A 19,887-nucleotide genomic window follows, 5' to 3' on the forward strand; every position below is an offset into this window, starting at 1 on the left:
ATTTAGATGTAGCATGCACAGCACAAGTGCTTGCACTAGCAATCACTCAGCAGGATCTGAAGTGCAGAAGCGCCAAAGACAATGCCAAGAGTAAGACCATTTGCTTTGATGGCATCAAAGTCGGCAGGGAAACTTGTGCACATCTGGGACCAGCGTCCAGACTAATAGCCGTGGCTGAGGAGATTGTCTCTTCAGAAGTCCAAGCTATGTCAGGCAAAGGCAAAGGCAAGGCGGCTGAGACTCCTAAAGCTACCACCGCACCATTACCAACCACATCATCTAGCAAAGAACAGCCGAAATCATCATCCATTGTGTCAGTAGGGGTTGGCAGCTAGGGGCTTTCGGAGGTTTTGAGGGTCTTTTGGAGGTGCCAGGGGTCCTGTCTGGACCTCGAGGCACCTAGGTACATATACCTAGTGCCTGTCAGTAGCTAGACCTTGCTCATCCCATCAGCTTCTGTTTCTTTTGCTTGGTTTGATGCCACCGACTCACCGTCACATCACCGTCAGAACTGTCAAAACCCACTGCCAACTCACCCGTTGCTGCCACAACATCAACCAGTCAGTATAGATATTTGCATGCGTTAGAATACAAGGAAGCAGACAAGCGAATCATCGAACACTTACTCAACACAAGCCTCAATATTCCCGTCCAAGAACTATTCACCATATTGCCCGAAATCAGGAAGCAGTTCCACGATATGATGGCTACCAAACGGGTAACCGTCAGCGCTGTCTCCATTAACAAATTATCGAGACATCCAGTGATGGAAGAATGGCTTGGCACATATGATGGTGTTCACATGCGACACGATGATGGCAAAGTGGTTGCAGATCATTTTGTGCCTCTATGTTGTATTCACACAGTAACATATGGCAGATGAGTATTAACCTGTGTCCTTGACCAAGACGCCAAGGTCATTGTTATGCTGTGGGCAATACGGCAGTCATTAGGTGTTGGCTTGTGCTCGGATCACAAGCTCAACATGGAATCGATAAATACTTCCTACAATGCTACACTTGGTGTTATCAAAAATGTCCCGCTGTAGGACTTGGAGTGCTTGTGGCCTTGTAGAAGTCTATTTTCCGATGCATGTTGAATGCTAATCATTACCCAAATCATTCCCTATCATATCTGACTCAATACACACCAAACCCAAAAACATCGGACATTGGACATCAGGTTTTGCATCAGGTTTTGCATTGGCCAATTGGATATCATGCACACTTGTCCTACCTATGTCCAGTCTCATTGCGCTAGCCCCACTAGGTGCATAGTTACTTGTTTTCACATCCCTAACATTGTCGACCGTGTTATTACATGTATTCCCATAGTCTGCAGTACATCATGTCTTATTACATAGAACATCGGACCTGAAATATTGCGCTACTACTTTCGCCTATAGGGTTCCATATTTCTACGTATCTACATAAATATTGGACTCCCCATAGCATCATCATCATCCAAGTAGAGGAGAATCATCTTCGACGCTTAGGGGTCAAATCCGATATTTCATAGTTCTTAGTTGACATTGCGAATATCATTGTTCCTTCACCGTCCGTATCTGTCATCATTATTATTGCGCACACTGCTCGCTTTCCTGATGCTCACTATCGGGTTACTATTAGTTTCCGATACACTGAACCTGAACCCAATAACCCAAAACCCGGAAAACATTGGACCCCATGCTTTTGCATCAGACATCATAATTATACCTTCGGACATTGTTTCCTGTGCTCGGATTATTCACCTCACATCACCCACTGACCCCCAAAACTATTCCCAGACCGCAGACCCCTGGGTCGAACGCACTTGTCACGAAGTATAGCAGTGCAAGACCACAACATAAAGATATCAGTTTGGAGCCATTTTTATATAGCCCCACTCTGTGTTGTGCTTGATTTCAGTGGTGGACCAATGTACTTCCAAGTACAGGTGACTAACCGCGCAATGTTCGAGGTTCTGCTCAGCCGTCCATTTTTCAAACTGTCATCATGCCACACTGATGATCTCCCCAATGGGGATCAAGATATTGTCATCACAGACCCAAACACCCATAAGGAATTATGCCTCCTGACCCTGCTGTGGGTCAAGCACTGCGATCATTGTCTTAACGGCAAGCATTGCACTGAGCACTCCACAAAGGCAAAAGCCAAGGAGAAGGGTTCTTAGGTCTCAATGATCTGCAGCTGCCGCAGGGAGACGTCTACCCACTGTTGTTATATTCCGCAAACCATGTTTCTTCATCTCATTATATTCCGCATCTCCATTCAAATCCTGAAGTGCCACAATATGTGTGTGCTGAGGGCAAACCACCAATGCTCCTAAGGAGCAACACTGCATCGTTTTCCATATCATTGCATCATTTGCCGCTGTTATCCGTTTCTTCTCCATCTCTGCTCCAATCAGCGCATTATGTGCATCTAACATCCACCAGATCAGTCATTAATAAAGTGACCATCAATGCTTTCAATGAATGGTATTATTACGACCATGATCTGCACGTGCTGGTATATAAAGCAGTCGCAAAGAAAGTCCACATGGTACTGACAGCTATGCCAGCCGAGTATAGAATTGTGTGGCAATTGCCTGAAGACCCACTTGCTGGCTTGCCAGAATTACCCGCTCACCCCCCAGATTTTGTTCCAGGTACCCGCTTCACGCAAGAGAGAGCCGACAAGCTTGATCTTGACCCTGCCAAATGGTTATGGCCAGAAGAACTCAAACTAGTAAGATGGCTTGTCCACATGCATGAACTTGCATTCACCTGGTGCACCACCGAGTGCTGCCGCCTCAACAAAAAAATTTCCCACCATACAAGATACCTACAGTCCTGCACATGCCGTGGAATCAATGCAACATTCCAATCCCGCCAGCTATTGTCAGTGAAGTTATGCACATCATCAAGGAAAAGATCTCTTCAGGCGTGTATGAGGTGTCAATGGCCATGTTGGCCAGAGCTGAAGACCCAGACACAAGTGCATGGGTTTTTGGGCACTTGTGGTATCCTCTGAATATTCATCCGTAATTTTGTGCGCATCGCGTGGCTGCTTACTAACCTCACCAGCAAAGATGTACCATTCGAATTCGAAGACAAACATCACAGAGCAATGGATCTACTCAAAGCCGCAGTCATTAACTCACTGGTGTTGTGCCCGATCGATTATGACAGTGGCCAAGAAGTTATTCTATCGGTTGACATGTCCACCATTGTGGTTGGCTATATTCTGCTTCAAGTTGGCGAGGATGGCAAGCACTATCCAAACTGCTTCAGCTCTATCATGCTCAGCGAAGTTGAAAGCTGTTACTCACAGGTGAAGTTAGAGTTATACAGACTCTTCCGTGCATTGTGCGCCGTGCGCATCTTCATTTTTGGTGTTACCAACCTTATGGTCAAAGTCGACACAAAGTACATCAAAGGTATGATCAATAATCCGGACTTGCAGCCCAATGTGACCATCAATCGGTGGATCGTGGGTATTCTTTTGTTCCCCATTAATCTTGTTCATGTACCCATTGCAAAGCATAAAGGTGCCGATGGTCTCTCAAGGAGACTGGCCACCAAGGACAATGTTCCCAAGGAAGGTGACCATGAGGATTGGCTAGACTGAGCCTATTCCTTTGGGTTAACCTTGCTCAACAACTGTGCATTCACAATAGAATCCGCTGGAACTCATATCACACAAGCAGCACGCCTAGTGCTGATCATAACGCTGCTGTGTCGCTTACCTGTCCTCCGCTGTCAAGCATTTTCTGATAACACGCAAGCATCCGTCAGAATTATCAGATGAAGATTACACCACATTGGTTAATCAGCCAGTGGCTATAATATCCTCAAGCAAGTGCACAATGACTTAGGTCACAAGGGAGTATACATGATCCGCATCCAGCTAATCTTATGGTTTTGGTGGCCATTCATGATGGACGACATTTCCCCACACAGTCAGGGGCATCTTTCCTTACTTTTGGCAGAGACACATATGCATCGGTGTTGTTAGATTCTTCATCAGCAGAACTAACATGAGCTTGTTTGATGAACCTCGTCGGCCTTTTTGGAAGTCCGGCCGATGATAGTGCAGCAGTGCCGATGACTTTGTAGTTGGCCTGGGCCACAAGCCCTCATCATCAGCATCAGCATCAGAGTCATCAGAGTCTTCACCAACGGGAGAATGCATCTTGCCCTTGTCGTCAATCCACGCTTTGAACTTCAATGTTAGTCCAACCTGGTTGTCCTGTCAGTCCAACCAACATTCCAACAAGGCATTGGCTTCATCCCGTTGCATTTTGGATGGGTCTGTGATCTTGATATCATCTGGCAGGTATGTGCTGGAGATGAATTGAGACTGCCCCTTCATTATGTCACTCCATGGCACTGGGACCTTCCGTTTTCCGCAGCATATTCCTATGGTGGCGGGTGTCAGATGATGGCACAGGTTTTCTATCATCGGGCTTACTGTAATGAATGGTGAGGAATGACCGAATCATTGCCTTTTTGACTTCAAGCGAGACACCCTCAAATATCGGGCAATATCGGCAAATTCATGCGGTCCAGGTTGAACTCATAATGAGGCTTGGGGACCCGGTGAGTGCCTCCCAGCAGCATGCTGTCCTGGTCTTGATCCTGGTCTTTGTGGAGGTAACATAAATTAAATAAAGCACCTCTCAGATGGTCTTGAGACTTACTGAATTCATCACCGATGAAATCTTCCCATGCCAGTAAGATGACCTGCCAGTCCTTGCATTTCATGAAGCTGGATCCTCTCCTGGGGTGTTCATTGAAGTTGAACCTGCCAAACCATGTAAGCACAATGACCGACCCAACTGACCGACCATATCAACTTGCCCAGATGTAAGCAGGGCGCCCTTCTCATCTTTCCAGGATGCTAATACAAAGAGTCTCATACTGGCCTGAGTAAATATCTCTTTGGCGAAGTGCTTGATCATTTTTTCGCCCTTCTTCTTAGCCATCTTGGCCTGGACTACAGGGTCAGGTGCTTGATTTGTCCACTCGTCGGCCTTCGCCTGGGCTTCCTCCAACTCATTGTGATCCAGCCCTTTCATGATTGCCATCATCGTTGGTTGATACCTCCTGAGGACTTCTGTCTGCCCAGGCAGCCTTTCTGCCCAGTCTCCTCCTCAATTTCTTCATGTATTTGCTGAAGAATGTCAGCCTTCCGCTGCTCTTCAACTGTCCATTTCTTTCGGAGCTTCATTGGTGCTTTGGCATTGGCCTTGTGTTTATTGTGATATGAAAGCTGAAACACTGACCTCTTTTCTTTGCTTCAAGAGCTCTTGGTCCATCTTTGAAGCCAACAGTCTGGCCTCTCTGGCGGCCGCTTTGAAGATCTGTTGTCGCTCAGTCCCTCTGGCCTTCTCCCAGTCCTCAATGTGGGATTACAGAGTGGTGATCTCTCGGTTGTTCAATCGAGGCTGATTGCCGGTATTTATCGTTGTCCGAGCCATATCACAGTAGGTGGCTTGGAGTAAAGAACCTGGAAATGTAAGTGTAGGAGAGCGTTGATGTGGTTGATGGAACAAAAAATGGAAGGAAGCTCGTGTGAGTAATGATTCACATAAGTGACATACCCATGTCATAAGTGAACATAAGGGCTAGATTGTTCCAAATAGTGTGAGCCCTACCGTTACAAGACTTATTGAGTGGTGTAGATGCATAGGTGGGTGGGTGGCATGAAATTGGAGGACCTGAAGTGCTCTTGACATATCATATACACTATCACTATCAGCCATTGGAATTGCGCCGTGAATATTGATGCCAATGATTTATGAGAGATCAAAGTGACTATTACATACTAGGCATTGCATTTGGCAGTTGCATGTAAGCACCAAACTGTCCCAAAGTCTAACATACTGACAATTGCAGCACTACTTCTGTCCATGGTCAAGTCAAAGCCAAAGGCCTGGAGTTCTCCGAAGATTATCCTCTTTGGTTCAATGGGAGAACAAACGAACATCTAGAGGAGATACAAGATACAGGACGATTTGTCAAAGCTCGACGTTATAACAAAACAACATCAGTTCATTCATCCCCCAGAAAATTGCCTATTAAGGAGCGATCTACCAAAGGACTTCATGCGGAGGGTGACCATGAACACTATGACCTAGGTGAATGTAACTTGAAGCCTTTTCGTCTTTGCAAGTCCATGGCAAGCTCACCATTCACTTGCCTTGTCTCATGTGCTGACACCAAATATCAAGAGTCAAAATGACTATCTGCGTGAGTGGCAGTACAAGACTGAGGACTACTTGGACTTGCTCCTTCGGCGAGAGGGTCCACCTTCCAACAGGATGTGCTCTGTCTGTCCACAGGATGGAGTCTACAGATGTCATGGCTGCATGGGTGAACCGCTCTTCTGTACTCATTGCTGTCGGACGTTTCACAGCCGCATGCCTTTCCATCAGATCAGTCAATGGACTGGGGAATTCTTCGAAGACACTTCCTTGACCAAGATTGGGTTTGAAGTCCACCTTGGCCATGCAGGCGAGCCTTGCCCCAGACTGACCGATGGGTGGTGTGACACAGATGATGAAGGAGACCGATTGACAGATGGCCCATGGATACCATATTGATTAATGATCCTCGGATGACTATGGTGGTGGATACATCCGGGCTCCACTCCATGATGATCAGATTCTGTCAGTGTGCTGGTGCACTGAGCCCTGACATGCAACTATTTGAAACCAGCCTCTTCCCTGCATCTTTCACTTCGCCGAAGATAGCATTCACATTTGCGGTGTTGGACAACTTCCTGCTGGACAACCATGAATGTGGGACATCAGCAATGAACTACTACAGTAAATTAAGAAGAATCACATCAAGCGTGTTCCCTCATCTGGTTCCAGTGAGTGATGTGGATTTCCTGCATTGCATTGCTAACAATGGCCGAAAGGACTGGTACAGAGATTTGATGAGGGTCGGCAGGCAGTGGAGACAAGTGAAGCAGCTCAAGTGGCATGGGTTTGGCCATGAGAAGCGAAAGCCAAAGGCAGGGGAGCTTGCACTCTTCTGTCCTGCATGTCCTCAGCCTGGTGTAAACCTCAATATGTCAGACAGAAATGAATCCGACCCTGCATGGCTGTATTCCAGATCTTTGGTCATGGATGGCAATTTCAAGGCCGAGCATTTATATCCCACCAATCCAACCGATGAGTGGCATTGACTGACGGCTTGGGCTTCATGGTCAGCGATGCCCGATACAAAATGCATCTCTCCCAGGCACAGGACATTGTACAAAGGTCAGAATGTAACAACCACTAGTGGTCAACCAGGCAAATGCTTCCCACCACAGGGATCAACATGGCTCCTTCTGGTCCTAGCAAGGCTGAGAGGTCAGGCCTGCTTTTTCCACTGTCATGTCTGCTCACTCAGCTGTTCCAGCCATATGGTTTTCCACCCACCGGTGCATTCACTCCTGAGGTGTCAGGTACGCTCAAAGGGGAAGAAGGTCCTATGGTGATAACATCCATGCAGCGCTTGGCGCTCTTGGCCTCAGCGGCGCTCCGGGTGATGCATCCAGAGTTATATTGGGCCTCGGTTACAACCCAGATAACACTCGCTCAATGGGCTATGGACAATGGCCTCGATGATATATATACTCGTTTGCAACTTTGGGCCTTGGTGTTCAACTGTGCAGCTGTCATTTGTAACCGGCAATGCCCTCTATTGCGTCTGCATATCTTATCGTTGCCTAGATAGTGAACTGATAACATCACACTAATATAATTCCTACTACTACTGGTACACTGTTGGATGAAACGAACTAATAAAACTCTGTGTGCAATGCGTGATACCATTCCTTGTCTGAAAAACTGTTGAGGTAGAAGGTATCATAAAGTTCCAAGGATGTTGCAGCAGTAACATCGTGATTGACTCTTTGACCATATTCAGGAATCAACTCGGTTGCATGAGTGACATCAACAAGCGGTACAATCATTCTAAGCCTCGCTCGTGTACCATCAGGACCGGTATCGAACCATTGCTTGACACGGTACATCATGACCACATGATCATCCTGCGGACGCGAGATCACTTCAAAGAGTTGCACGTAAAGAAGTGGCTCAGAAAGTTCGGGAGGCAGCGCAGAACCCCTCGTTGATAAGCCAAATACCATTCGAACTTGTGCAACTACGACTTGATCTAGAGGACTGGGTTAGTACAATGATGCTAATAAGACATTGGTGTCTCACCATCATTCTGCGTCTGCAGGAGTACCATATCACAATTTCCAAGGGGATAAGCTCCAGACGGTGGATACGCTTGTACTTGTTGGCTTGGCATCACAAGATGTGGGCGCAGGTCTGAATGTAACTGTAGATGGAATTTGTTCCAAACCTTAAGGAGACACGTTTGAAAGTGGGACCCTGACCCATTGACGCGCTCAATAAAGGCATGAAGTAGATTAGGGAAGTTCGGAAGATGATATAACCGCACCAAAGAGTTAGGTGACTTGTCAGCCAGATCACTAGAAACAGTAACGTGGAATGTGACACGGCTATCTTCTGAAAGAAGCCTCTTCAGAAAATGGTTGCGGACGGGATGGGGACTATGAAAACGAGAAACTTCCTTGGGAGAGACGCGCATGATCCAATCACACACCGGGTTGATGTCGACAACTTCCTCGAATTCATTGTCAATCAGATTATTAATGGACAATGATTTTGAGCGGAGGAGAGCATACAAGTCGAATTGGCACGCTGTGTCTTCCTGATCCAAAAGGCAGACGATTTGCTGCATGAAGCTTGCACGCTGATGACTAATGCGCGTAAAAGGACCTTTGCAATGCGTGATCAGCATGCGTTCGCTGGTCTCAGATGTAAACTGGATTGGGGCGCCAAGATTAGGGATAGCTCAAGCAAATGAAGTGAGAAGTTCGAGTTTAGGTATTTCAAAGTGCTCAATAGGACCGGAGGTCCCCCTGTGAGCCTCAGCGCTGATAATAGCTCTTTTGAAGCGATGGAATTCTGCGAGTGAGGATGTCATAGCAGTGATCGAGGACGGAGTGAAAGTTGGAGATTGAGCTTGGTAAACGAAATCGATAAGCGCACAAATTGCTTGGATAAAGTTCGCATCAGCAACACCCGCAAGTGTAGCAACAATCGTGTGCTGGATATCCCGATGCTCCCGCCCAGTCATTTGCTGGATGTGCAAGACACCTTGGGAAAAATGACGAGTGCCAATATGTTTGTGCTGTCTACGAAAGCGTGAATCGAGCTCATCTGCCCCCAGAACTTCCTTGCACCACTTGAAGATATGGTCAAAAAAAATTTGTGGAGTGTATGTAGGATGTCAGGCGCAAGGAAATATGCAGGATCACTAAAGCGCCAGTTGTGCCAGAAGGGAAGTTGGACCCTGCTGAGGTAAAGTGATTTGGCTTCCTCTTGGAATTCTTGAACCTTCCAGGGATCCATGCATTGGCAAAGTCGGTGCAGTGCTTCAATCATGATATTCCCATGACGAGGAGGGTATGATACGCCATCCCCAAACTGTGACTGGGTAGCCAAGGTAATGGGTGATGCGTTCTTACTGACACACGCAATCATCTGCTGTTCAGGGAGGTCCGCAGTGTATGCGACAAGGGGGGTGAATGTGTAGCGCAAGTGACCGGATGGATCCACCATGCTTGTGCCAGTTGCAGCGGTGATTTTAAGGTTTTCACAAACAATATCTACACGCCGGTGCCAGATACGGGCTTGCAAGAGTGAGCAGAAGTCTGGATGACAAATGAATTGTGGGATAGGCATATACACAATGCATGACCATGCGTGCAAAGTAGCTTTCATGCGGATGTCCAATCGAATGTTGGCTGTAGTGAGAAACATAGGATGCATCTCGAGCCCACCTGATTGGCGGGTGACCGGGGTTTTATCAGAAGCAAGAACTATTGGAACAATAGTAGCACCCGATGGGAGCTGGTCCTAAGAGGAAGACGGCTATCATTAGGTACAATGTATAGAATAAAGTGTACTATATACCTGAATACCATGAGCCTGCGAGCAGGACATCCATTCACTATATTCACGTTCTCCATTGACCTGGATCTTGTATGGATCAAACTCCATATCATTGGCGAATACTGGGTTACCAAAAATGTGCCACGTCACCTCCAGGGCATCACGCCAGATTAGGTGTACAGGATGGGTGGTGATGTAACCTTCGGTATGAATGGTTGTACAGCGCCATTTCGGTCCCTTTGGCAGGGCATCCATGAAGGTGAACATCTGTTGCGCAGACTTATACGCCAGTGGTTTCTGTGTTTCTGACTTAACCTACTTGTACGTCATTAGTGATGATTCAATAGGTGGTCATTCAAGCCGACTGACCCACAATAGCTTCAGAAACCTAGTAATTTGACCCTGGTTAAGATTGTCACTAAGAAATTTAGCTAACTCCCATTCCTCCCTGTCAGCAAATGGGTAGTACATGTTATGTGCACGATGAGCTTCGTAGTCGTGAGCCTTCATACACTCAAAGGAGTTTGGTTGGTGAAAACCATAGATAGATCCTGAGTTTTTGTGATAATGAGCTGTGCGCTCCTCTCCTGGATCAGCGGGTTGGCGAATTGCAAGTGGAATAGGTACACTGTTGCAGCGTGGATCATCCGTCAGGTGATTACATAGATGCTCTACTGACGTGAATTGTGTTGCACAGGTAGGACAATCATATAGCACCCCGCTAGCAACTAGAGTCGTCCCTCGGTAAGTAATTGATATCCAAAGCACTTACCTTCCAGCTCTAAATGACGTCTCATCTGAGATGAAGTTATAAGGGTCTGGTGAGTGGTCTCTTTCTATGCCAGACGACATTGAGGCGATTATCAATGCGTGGTGATTGTATTGATGTGCAGCGATTGCAAGTTTGCATTGTACGTTTGCCAGCAGTCCTTGAAGATTTATAGCCTTATCCATGGCAATTGCCAATACCAAGTCTGCCAGCATTCCTCAAAAATTTGTTGACTCCTTCAAACTCCGACGTGCAGTGCGTGCGCAGACTGAGTAAGCTGACTGGCCCGATATCACCTATGAGTTACTTATCCCTATCATGCCAGACGTCCTTATTATGAATCACAGACCTCTGGATCCTCCTAGCCCAACCAGCTCTGCGACTTACATCGAGTGTTCTTCTCCAGGTTACAAGGCTCCCATGATCAATAAAGGAAAATTCAATTCACACTCATCCGCACCTGATGGCGAGCCACTATATGGCAGTGGTTCACCCACTAGCATGTCATCTAGATTGTCAACTGGGGTCAACCATGATATCCCTCCTGGCAACTTTTTGGCTGAGGTAGAAGTCTAAAATCATCTATTGTTCATTGTGTTCTGATTAACTACTATACATTAGGCACAAACCATCTTGAGTGATTCTAACATCCCTATGGACATAATCAAAGAGGCCATCTAAGCTCAGTTTGCTACCTGCGAGAAGCACCACAACCTAATGTCAAAGGTGTGGGAGCTTGAAGAAATCAATCGGTGGAAGAGGTTTTCAAAACACACCATTGCTACCTTGCAGAAGGAGCATAGGGTTGCTCAGTCAGGGTTGAAACTATATTAGATTTAGCACAGAAACAGATTTCAAGAGATTCGGCCGATACCATCCAGACCTACCGCAGAGAACAGGAGGCCCTCGCTGCTGTACAAATGGACCTTGTTGACTTGGAAGGACTTGCTTCTTCCCGGGGGGTGGCTGATGGAGATTTGATTCAAGAAGGCACGGACGATGACGACAAAGATTCCGCCATGTCAGACGACAACAGTATTGTGAGTTTAGTTTCTTTTCTTTGTAATTATAATCATTAAATGCGTTCATTATTACTAGGGAGAATATTAATATTGTGATACGTGCGTAGTAAATGATTCAAGTTCGCGCATGTGGTGAGTCTAGCCTTTTCTTATTGGCGGGATCAATCACTGATCTGTTATCTATCTCTACTAATCAGGAAGGGCGCCTTGTTTTTGTGTTAGATGATATGTATCAAACTTTCTGGGCCAGTGTTTTGTAGCCAACGTACTATGACATTGTTATTACCCTTCTTGTAGCACCTAGATCGAGGTCGTGCTGATAGCCATGCCTCATGGCATGGCACGTGGGTGATTATCTTTTCATCGATTGTATGAAGTGTGAATATCGAAAGGTAAGACTAATTACGACGTACTGACTATTACATCTTAAGCCCTTCCTTCCACCATGCCCTCCAAGGCTACTGCAAAAAAACAACGTCCCCCACGAAAAAACACAAAAGTGATAAAAAACCAGGGCGTAAATTGGACCTTAATCCTTCCCTCCAACCGGACAGCACCCAACTCGGGCTTCAAGAAGAATATACCCAGCCCCCGCTTTTGTACAGCCACCTCTCAGCAATGATGGAAGGATATGATGACAATGAGGGAGAGGAGGAGGAGGAGGAGGAAGCGCGAAACGATCAGCGCGGGTCCTACCAGGAGGACCACCAACCACTTCCATACGACATCTCCCTCAGCCCCACTATGGGTGGAACCATACTATGCAAGATCAGGACCCTGGTGCTCCTCAGCACTACCAACCTGTTCAGCCAGACCACGACCCTGGCGTTCCTCAACATTATCAACCCCTTCCCTATTACCCTCCGCCACAAATGCAGTATGATGATCTGCCGCCTTCCAGTCCCCCTCGTGACCCATGCTTTGACAACCAACTTAGCGTGCCATCATCCAGCCAGCAACCTGCTCCCCCCCATCACCAGACACGTACAACTATCTACTAAATGTACCTACGTTTGAAGATCTCGTACCTCCCAGAATCCAGGAACTCGAGCACACTACACGCTCAAGGTTCAGAGGTCTCAATTGAATGCAAGGAGAATGCCTCGAGCGCCAACGGGCTCGGTGTGCAGCCCAAGTAGGCACCAATGTTCCCGGAATCCGCACCATATTCATATACAATCCGCGCCACCATCCAGCAGAGAGCCAACGAGGGCAACTCATTACAACTGGCATCATCAGGGTAAGTCTTCTGAATCTTGTGTTATTTTTGTTCTTATTTTACAAATGTAGCCTACAAGCGAAGTATCTGTTACAGCGCCGATTCCATCCTGATGACAACTACCGGCACCCATTACGCCATCCAGCCTTCAGCCTAATGCTGATCCTGGACCCCGACAGCTGACAGACAAAGAGCTGAAAGATGTGAAGAAGGAGGCGAAACAGGTGATGTGCAGAAAGGTGCTCCTCGAGAATGCAATGCCCACGATGGAACGGAATACTGAAATGGCTGAGGAAGCATTTTTGGAGGCGGCAGGACATGTAGTATCAGGTATATCATTGATGGCCTTGCAAATACCAGATCACGCCGAGACCTGCAAGAAGCTATCAGGGATCATGACGACCGTGCGTGGAGTCTTCAAGAAGGAGGCGCAATGGCTCATTCTCAACCACTATTCTCTTTCTCTCAGTTGCCCCGCTTCTCGTCAACCACAGCTATCTCTTTGTAAGTCCATTTACATTGCTTTCGTTCTTAGGTTGCTAAACTAGCTTCTCTCAGAAAGATCCAACAGTCATGTCCCCTGTCAACCACCCCGCTGTCATCGAGACAATCTGTAATTCCCTCTGGACCACTCATCTTCATGAAGCACTCGACTTCAATGAGCTCGACAAGCTCAACGACTTATTTTCAATCGGGGGCACTGCAGTCCATAACACTCTACTAGAGTTCCAAGACGGAGTATATAAGTCAGTACAATTTTCACCAGCGTCTTTGTCAGCAACAGAGTACAAAGCAATTCAGACCCACAATACCATCGTCCACGACACGCCTACGCTGCATTCTGCTTCGTTGTCCGTAAAGCAGAACATGATTGCTCTGGGGATGGCTTTGCGTGCACATTGATTAGCACCTTCCTGATAGTAGTACTACTACTAGATAATCTACTACTAGAAAGATAATCGGCGTAATCTTCCCTCTGATAATCGTTGAATCTCTCAAATATATCCATTTTCTGCGAGACAAACTTTACTTCTGAAGCGAAAGTCCTAGCTGTTCGCATATCAGCATTACATACTCGGGTGAATCAAACTCCGCTCGACGAGCACTTTCAAGTTTTAGATGTGCGCGATAGCCTTCACAATTTTGTGGGGACACCTTGGCCACAGTATGCGAGTTACATGAATGTAGATTGGGATGTCTCAGTTTCAGCCTAGACAAATGTGTGATCAAATATAATGATACATTACAGTGACATTTAACTTTGTTACATAGTCATCGAAATGTTGCAGATTCATTTGAATCGATGTTGTTGAATCCTCAAAGCTGGAGACTGAGTGAAAGTGCTGAAATGCGCCGACTGATGCGCACAGGAGACCCATTCCACACCGGCCCACCTGATAGAATCCGAGTGTTCTCCTCATTGTCCCGCACGATTTCATCAGGCATCCATTTCTATCGGCCCACCTGATGGCATAGAGGATTTATTTCCATTGGCCAGCCCGATTGCATCAGTTTCAGCAGCCCACCTGCTATTATCAGGCATTTGTTTATATTGGCCCACCTGATAGTATTATGATATTTTCATCCCCATTATTGGCATCGGCCGACCAGTACACACAGTCACTATTTTCTACATGGGCCCAGTTGAGAATGTCACAATCCACCACCTTTGTTTCCTGGCCACCAGCCAACATGTTAATATCAAGCATCACCATGTATAGGCCCAGTTGTTCCAATTGTCCATCAGTGAGTCGGCCGGCCAAATGTTGGACTCGGGCAAACACATTCAATTGGCCGATATCCGCTGGCCTGTGTGGAACGGCATATTTTCAACTTTGGCTGCCTGTATAACACAGACTATGTGACTGAATGGGCTCAAAGATCAGTTCAGTTGGCAGTTGTTGATGAACTAACTTACCTGTCATAGGTATCCTTCCAAGAAGAAGGTAAGTTTATTCCAGGCTGGGGACATGCTAGACAATGAAGAGCTAAATCCTCTGGACCAGGAGATCTATCTGACTCATGTGCAAAGCTGGACCTTGTTCTATTGACCAAATCCCTCCATATATGAGACACCCACATAAGTTCATTGTAGCAATCCTTTTTATTATGTAAGCCTGGGGTACAATAATAAAGAAATTGCTCATAGGTATTTTATGAGGGAAAGCATTATTGGTAAAATGACGTAGCTTTTGATAGAAACCTATAGCTGAGGTCTTGCTGTTAAGATGGGAGTGAAGTGGGCTGCTTCTAGAGGCTACTGAGAGACCAGAAGAGATCAGACTAGAGTCCAGAGTAAGTTGCCAAAGAGGCAGGAAGCACTGGACTCTGGGATATGGGCGACGTATGGTAAACAAATGTAAACAGACAAGCTGCAATCAAAGGGTCAGTAATAACTCGACCTAGGGACGTCCTAGGGAGATCAGGAAGTCATGTAAGTAGGTAGCAAAATGTAAGGAATGATATCATAAGTGCAATCACATAAAAGACATAGAAATGTGTACTGTAGAGGTGAATGATCATATAACTAACACTTGCACTCCAAAGCATCTATGAGGAAGTTATCTAGAACATCAAAAGTAAAAGCAGATTGAGGCTGAGTGATGCTGGCAGGAAATAACTTTGCTTTTAGGAGATGTAGATATCTGTCCTTCTTAGCTCCAGGACACTGACACCAGGATACATGGTGTGAGTAAACTCCAGTAAAGCCCCTTGGACCTGAACCAGGTGGCACCCCAACTAGGACCCCGGAACTAAATGCGCGCTCAACGGCGCTCCCAGACTCCAAAACAACAAAAAGCTAAGACAAACCACAATAGAAATGGCCCCAGCACCCGCCCAGGGAGGCAATAGAGGGAATGGATCGAGGAATCTAAAAGACATGATGGCATCAAACACCAACATCAACACTAGTAACTCTGAATCCTCCTGGCCACCTACTCTGGCGAATATACCAACCCAGAACAGACGAGCTCCACTCAAACTAACCACTACTGAAATTATAGCCCTAAATAATGAAGTCACTAATGCAACATCAGGAAAAGCCTACCTGGAACATATCACCCTTGCTATAAGTGGGAAACCATACACCACAGAAGCCATCACCAAAATACTCCTACACATCACCCAACTGAATGGAATCTCACTACCGGCACAGACAGCAATCTGCACAGTAGCTTTATATTGGAAGAGGCAGTACTAGATGAGACCACAGACACAATAGCAAGACACATAATGGTGGCAATCTCCCCACATATAGCTAAGTTACAAGATACAGAAGAGAAGCTAACCAAACTCATAACAGATACAAACACCCCATCAAATACCAATCATCTGCAATTAGAGAAGATTCGAACAACCATGGACAACCTCTCAGCACGAGTAGCCGAATCTATCGCCTCCAAACCAACATACACGAATGTGCTCACATCAGGCCAATGTTCAAAAACAGAACCCTAAGCCCAACAACAAATGCAATGCATAGCACATGAAGCAATCAAAGACAGGCAAATCATGATAGGCTTCGCACCTGATAGCCCATTAGCAGCAGGAAAATCATCTCACACACAGCTAGTAGAACGAGTCAAGAATGCCCTCAGCAAAATTGACACGAATGAAGAATCAACCAAACTGGAAATGTGCTTGGTTACCCAATTCAAGCAAGGAGGGATGGTAATTGAACTAACGACCAAAGAAGCAGCCACTTTCATTTGTCGCAACCTGGACATCAAGAACACACTAGTACGCAATCTCGACCCAGAAGCCACTTTCAAGGAAAGGACCTACCCATTGATTGTCCCATTCATGCCAATCAGCTACGACACGAGCAATAAAGACAACCTAAAATGCCTAGAGAAAGAAAACAACTGGAGCAATGGAGCTATCTCAATGGCCCACTGGGTGAAACCTGCTGAGAAGCGGACAAGTACCCAAACAGTCACACACCTAATGCTAATCTTTACAGACCCTCAAACCACCAACTTAGCAATATGCAAAGGCATCACCTTGGACCACCTGCTGCTATGGCCAAAGAAGAACAGACGTGAACCCCTTTGATGCGCAAAATGCCAGCATTATGGTCATATAGCACAGGAGTGCATAGCCCACGGAGACACATGTGCCAATTGTGGCAACAACCACCATACTCAAGACTGCTGAGCCAAAGACAAGCTCTTCTGCACATTGTGCAACACAGACGACCATCCCAGCTGGAGCTGAGACTGACCATCTTTCAGTCAAAAGTGTGAAGATACTGACAAAAGATACCCAGATAACACGATGCCCTACTCCCCTACTGATGAACAATGGATGCAGGTAGCAGCCCCGTCCAAACCCCCCCCCCATACAGGAAACAACCCTCAAACAACCCACCAAACAAGGAACTAACTCAGCAATGCATCAATGAATACCCAAGGAGAAACAATACGGCACCAACCAGAGGAACGGCACCAAACAAAGGAGCACGACCACCATCAAGAGGCTTTGCACCTAGCTGAGCATCCACACGCCCAAGATCTGAATCTGTCGAACCACACTTCAACCCATCAGGAGTAATACAGTTCAGTTAACAAGAACAAGACGGATGGAGATGATCAATACACCAAACAACTCAGCAGTTCATCTATGAATATGGCAAGAAAACCTCAACACCTTCCCAGATGCCCAACATTGTATCCTCAGCGACCCACACACAGCCTGCAACTGGGACATCATTGCTATTCAAGAACCAACCATAGACTCCAAAGGTAACATGAAAGCCACACCCAACTGGCATGTTGTATATCCCATGCTGCGCTATACACAAGCAAAGCGCTCATGCGCTGTAACTCTAGTACATAAACATATCAACACTAACAGCTGGAGACAGCTCCCTTTTCCATCAGCAGATGTAGTAGTAATCCAATTCACAGGGACATTCAGCAAGCTAACAGTATTCAAACAATATTCAATATCTACAATGACGGAGACAAGCAAGACACCCCTCCCATCCTTCATCAATACCTCGAGGACAACATATGGACCGTCCGACCCACGCATGATGACCATGTCATATGGCTAGGAGACTTCAACTGCCATCATGCACTCTGGGAAGAAGAGCAAAATTGATATCTCTGTGAGCCCCACAAAGCACAGACCAACACGCAAGCATGGATCGAATTACTAGCAGACTATGGAATGTGCCAAGTGTTAGTAAAAGACAAACCGACACTACAATCCACGAGAACTGGCAACTGGACTCGCCCAGACAACATCTTCTGCACTGACCACATGCTAGAACTATTCACCATATGCAACATGGCACCAAATCTGCACCCACCAAAAACAGACCATGTCCCCATCCTCAGCACACTTGACCTGGCAGTCCCACAAGTGACAATAACAACCAACTTCAACTATCGAGATGTAGACTGGGAAAAGTTCGCGAAGTGACTTAGAGAACAATTGGCCACAATACCAGAACCACAACCGATAGCCGATGTGGAAAAATTCCAATCTGCAGCGAAGAACCTCACAAAGGTACTCCGTGACATCGTTGAAGAAGTTGTACCGAAATCCAAACCAAACCCACATGCAAAACATTGGTGGACCAAGGAACTATCCCAGATGCTAGAATGCAAACATGAGTTAAGTGGTCTATCATACAAATTCAGAGTGCTACCAAGTCACCCATCACACGAGGAACACCGCAAATTCAGGAACCAAGTCTCAGAAGCCATCTACAAAGCCAAGAAAGATCACTGGACTCAATTCCTCGAAGAGGTGTAGTACTCCGGAAGCCCGGCAAAGCTGATTACACCGCCTCCAAGGCATATCGTCCAATAGCACTGATAAACACTACATGCAAGCTACTAACAGCCATAGTCACACAACAGGTAACTGATATCCTTGAAACCCACCACCTCCTACCAGCCAATCATTTTGGAGGACACCCAGGACGATCAACAATGGACTCCGTCCACCTTCTGGAAGCGACAATCAAGGACACATAGAGATTGAAATGAGTAGCTTCAGTACTTTATCTAGACATTGAAGGTGCCTTCCTGAACACAGTAACCAGCTGCCTCATCCACAACATGAAATGTCAACATCTACCGCCGGAACTTGTCTCCTTCACGGAAAGAATGCTCACAGGACGCCGAACCCAGCTATGCTTCGATGACTTCACCTCAGACTGGTTCCCAGTGAACAATGGAATAGGACAAGGTGACCCATTATCCATGATATGCTACATTATATACAACTCCGATCTAGTTGAAGTAGCTCGACGCATAGGTAACTGAAGAGAAGAAATTGCATTAGCATTCGTAGACGACACAGCATTCATCGCTATCGCCGAAACCTTTGAAGAAACACACAATATACTCAAGGACATGCTCGAACGAGAAAATGGCGGATACCAATGGTTAAGGGAACATAACTCCAAATTCGAAACTACAAAGTTCGCACTCATGGACTTCACATGTAGCAAAATGAAGGAACAAAGACCCATCATCATCAACGGAACAACCATCCAACCCTCCCACCATACTCGTTTTCCAGGAATCATAGTCGACCAGGAGTTAACATGGAAGGAGCACGCAGCATATGCAATAGCGAAAGGTACCAAATATGTCTTACAGATACAATGTCTCTCGAAAACAGCCATGGGGATCCCGACCAAACTGATGCGACAACTATACCTAACGGTAGCAGTCCCAAAATTCGCGTATGGAGCCAATATATGGTTCAGACCAGTACACAAGAGAGGAACTAATGTAAACGTCACTCAATGAGGCTCCAAGGGAATAGCAAAAAGGTTCACATCAATACAACAGATAGCAGCAGTAAGCATAACAGGAGCCATGAGGACCTCCCCAACTGACGCACTTGAAGCACATGCGAACCTCCTTCCTATACCCTTGCCACTT

At 46.3% G+C, this 19,887-nt stretch overlaps 7 protein-coding genes across 7 annotated transcripts; 4 read left to right on the forward strand and 3 right to left on the reverse strand.

Annotated features, from left to right (window-relative positions):
* Window positions 1-3,915: 3,915 nt before the first annotated feature.
* Window positions 3,916-5,301, reverse strand: F5147DRAFT_769747 (uncharacterized protein; the record flags this gene model as incomplete). The annotated part of the gene is made up of 7 exons (XM_041441067.1): window positions 3,916-4,104; window positions 4,164-4,198; window positions 4,250-4,402; window positions 4,684-4,787; window positions 4,823-5,054; window positions 5,087-5,231; window positions 5,269-5,301. 7 exons carry the CDS (start codon window positions 5,299-5,301, stop codon window positions 3,916-3,918), a joined length of 891 nt encoding a protein of 296 aa, XP_041297007.1.
* A 1,035-nt stretch (window positions 5,302-6,336) lies between these two features.
* Window positions 6,337-6,513, forward strand: F5147DRAFT_548842 (uncharacterized protein; the record flags this gene model as incomplete). Its single annotated transcript, XM_041430370.1, has 1 exon — window positions 6,337-6,513. A coding segment is annotated over one exon (177 nt), but the record flags the coding sequence as incomplete, so codon positions are not given.
* A 59-nt stretch (window positions 6,514-6,572) lies between these two features.
* Window positions 6,573-7,178, forward strand: F5147DRAFT_569296 (uncharacterized protein; the record flags this gene model as incomplete). The annotated part of the gene is made up of 2 exons (XM_041430947.1): window positions 6,573-6,860; window positions 6,909-7,178. The coding sequence occupies 2 exons, from the start codon at window positions 6,573-6,575 to the stop codon at window positions 7,176-7,178; spliced, it is 558 nt and encodes a 185-aa protein (XP_041297009.1).
* A 137-nt stretch (window positions 7,179-7,315) lies between these two features.
* F5147DRAFT_769749 (uncharacterized protein) lies at window positions 7,316-7,605 on the forward strand (the record flags this gene model as incomplete). Its single annotated transcript, XM_041441068.1, has 2 exons — window positions 7,316-7,442; window positions 7,490-7,605. The coding sequence occupies 2 exons, from the start codon at window positions 7,316-7,318 to the stop codon at window positions 7,603-7,605; spliced, it is 243 nt and encodes an 80-aa protein (XP_041297010.1).
* Window positions 7,606-7,778: 173 nt separating this feature from the next.
* F5147DRAFT_743744 (uncharacterized protein) lies at window positions 7,779-10,479 on the reverse strand (the record flags this gene model as incomplete). Its single annotated transcript, XM_041439623.1, has 8 exons — window positions 7,779-8,155; window positions 8,206-8,865; window positions 8,923-9,036; window positions 9,064-9,209; window positions 9,248-9,449; window positions 9,621-9,933; window positions 9,991-10,284; window positions 10,339-10,479. The coding sequence occupies 8 exons, from the start codon at window positions 10,477-10,479 to the stop codon at window positions 7,779-7,781; spliced, it is 2,247 nt and encodes a 748-aa protein (XP_041297011.1).
* Window positions 10,480-11,455: 976 nt separating this feature from the next.
* F5147DRAFT_649673 (uncharacterized protein) lies at window positions 11,456-13,882 on the forward strand (the record flags this gene model as incomplete). Its single annotated transcript, XM_041433360.1, has 11 exons — window positions 11,456-11,542; window positions 11,584-11,778; window positions 11,881-11,892; window positions 12,058-12,104; window positions 12,138-12,152; window positions 12,192-12,744; window positions 12,780-12,882; window positions 12,957-13,000; window positions 13,159-13,309; window positions 13,340-13,483; window positions 13,551-13,882. The coding sequence occupies 11 exons, from the start codon at window positions 11,456-11,458 to the stop codon at window positions 13,880-13,882; spliced, it is 1,683 nt and encodes a 560-aa protein (XP_041297012.1).
* Window positions 13,883-15,126: 1,244 nt separating this feature from the next.
* Window positions 15,127-15,668, reverse strand: F5147DRAFT_552111 (uncharacterized protein; the record flags this gene model as incomplete). Its single annotated transcript, XM_041430422.1, has 2 exons — window positions 15,127-15,199; window positions 15,514-15,668. Coding segments are annotated over 2 exons (228 nt in total), but the record flags the coding sequence as incomplete, so codon positions are not given.
* Between the last annotated feature and the right edge of the window lie 4,219 nt (window positions 15,669-19,887).

Source organism: Suillus discolor (assembly GCF_016758755.1).
Source record: "Suillus discolor strain FC423 chromosome Unknown F5147scaffold_8, whole genome shotgun sequence".
NCBI lineage: Eukaryota > Fungi > Basidiomycota > Agaricomycetes > Boletales > Suillaceae > Suillus > Suillus discolor.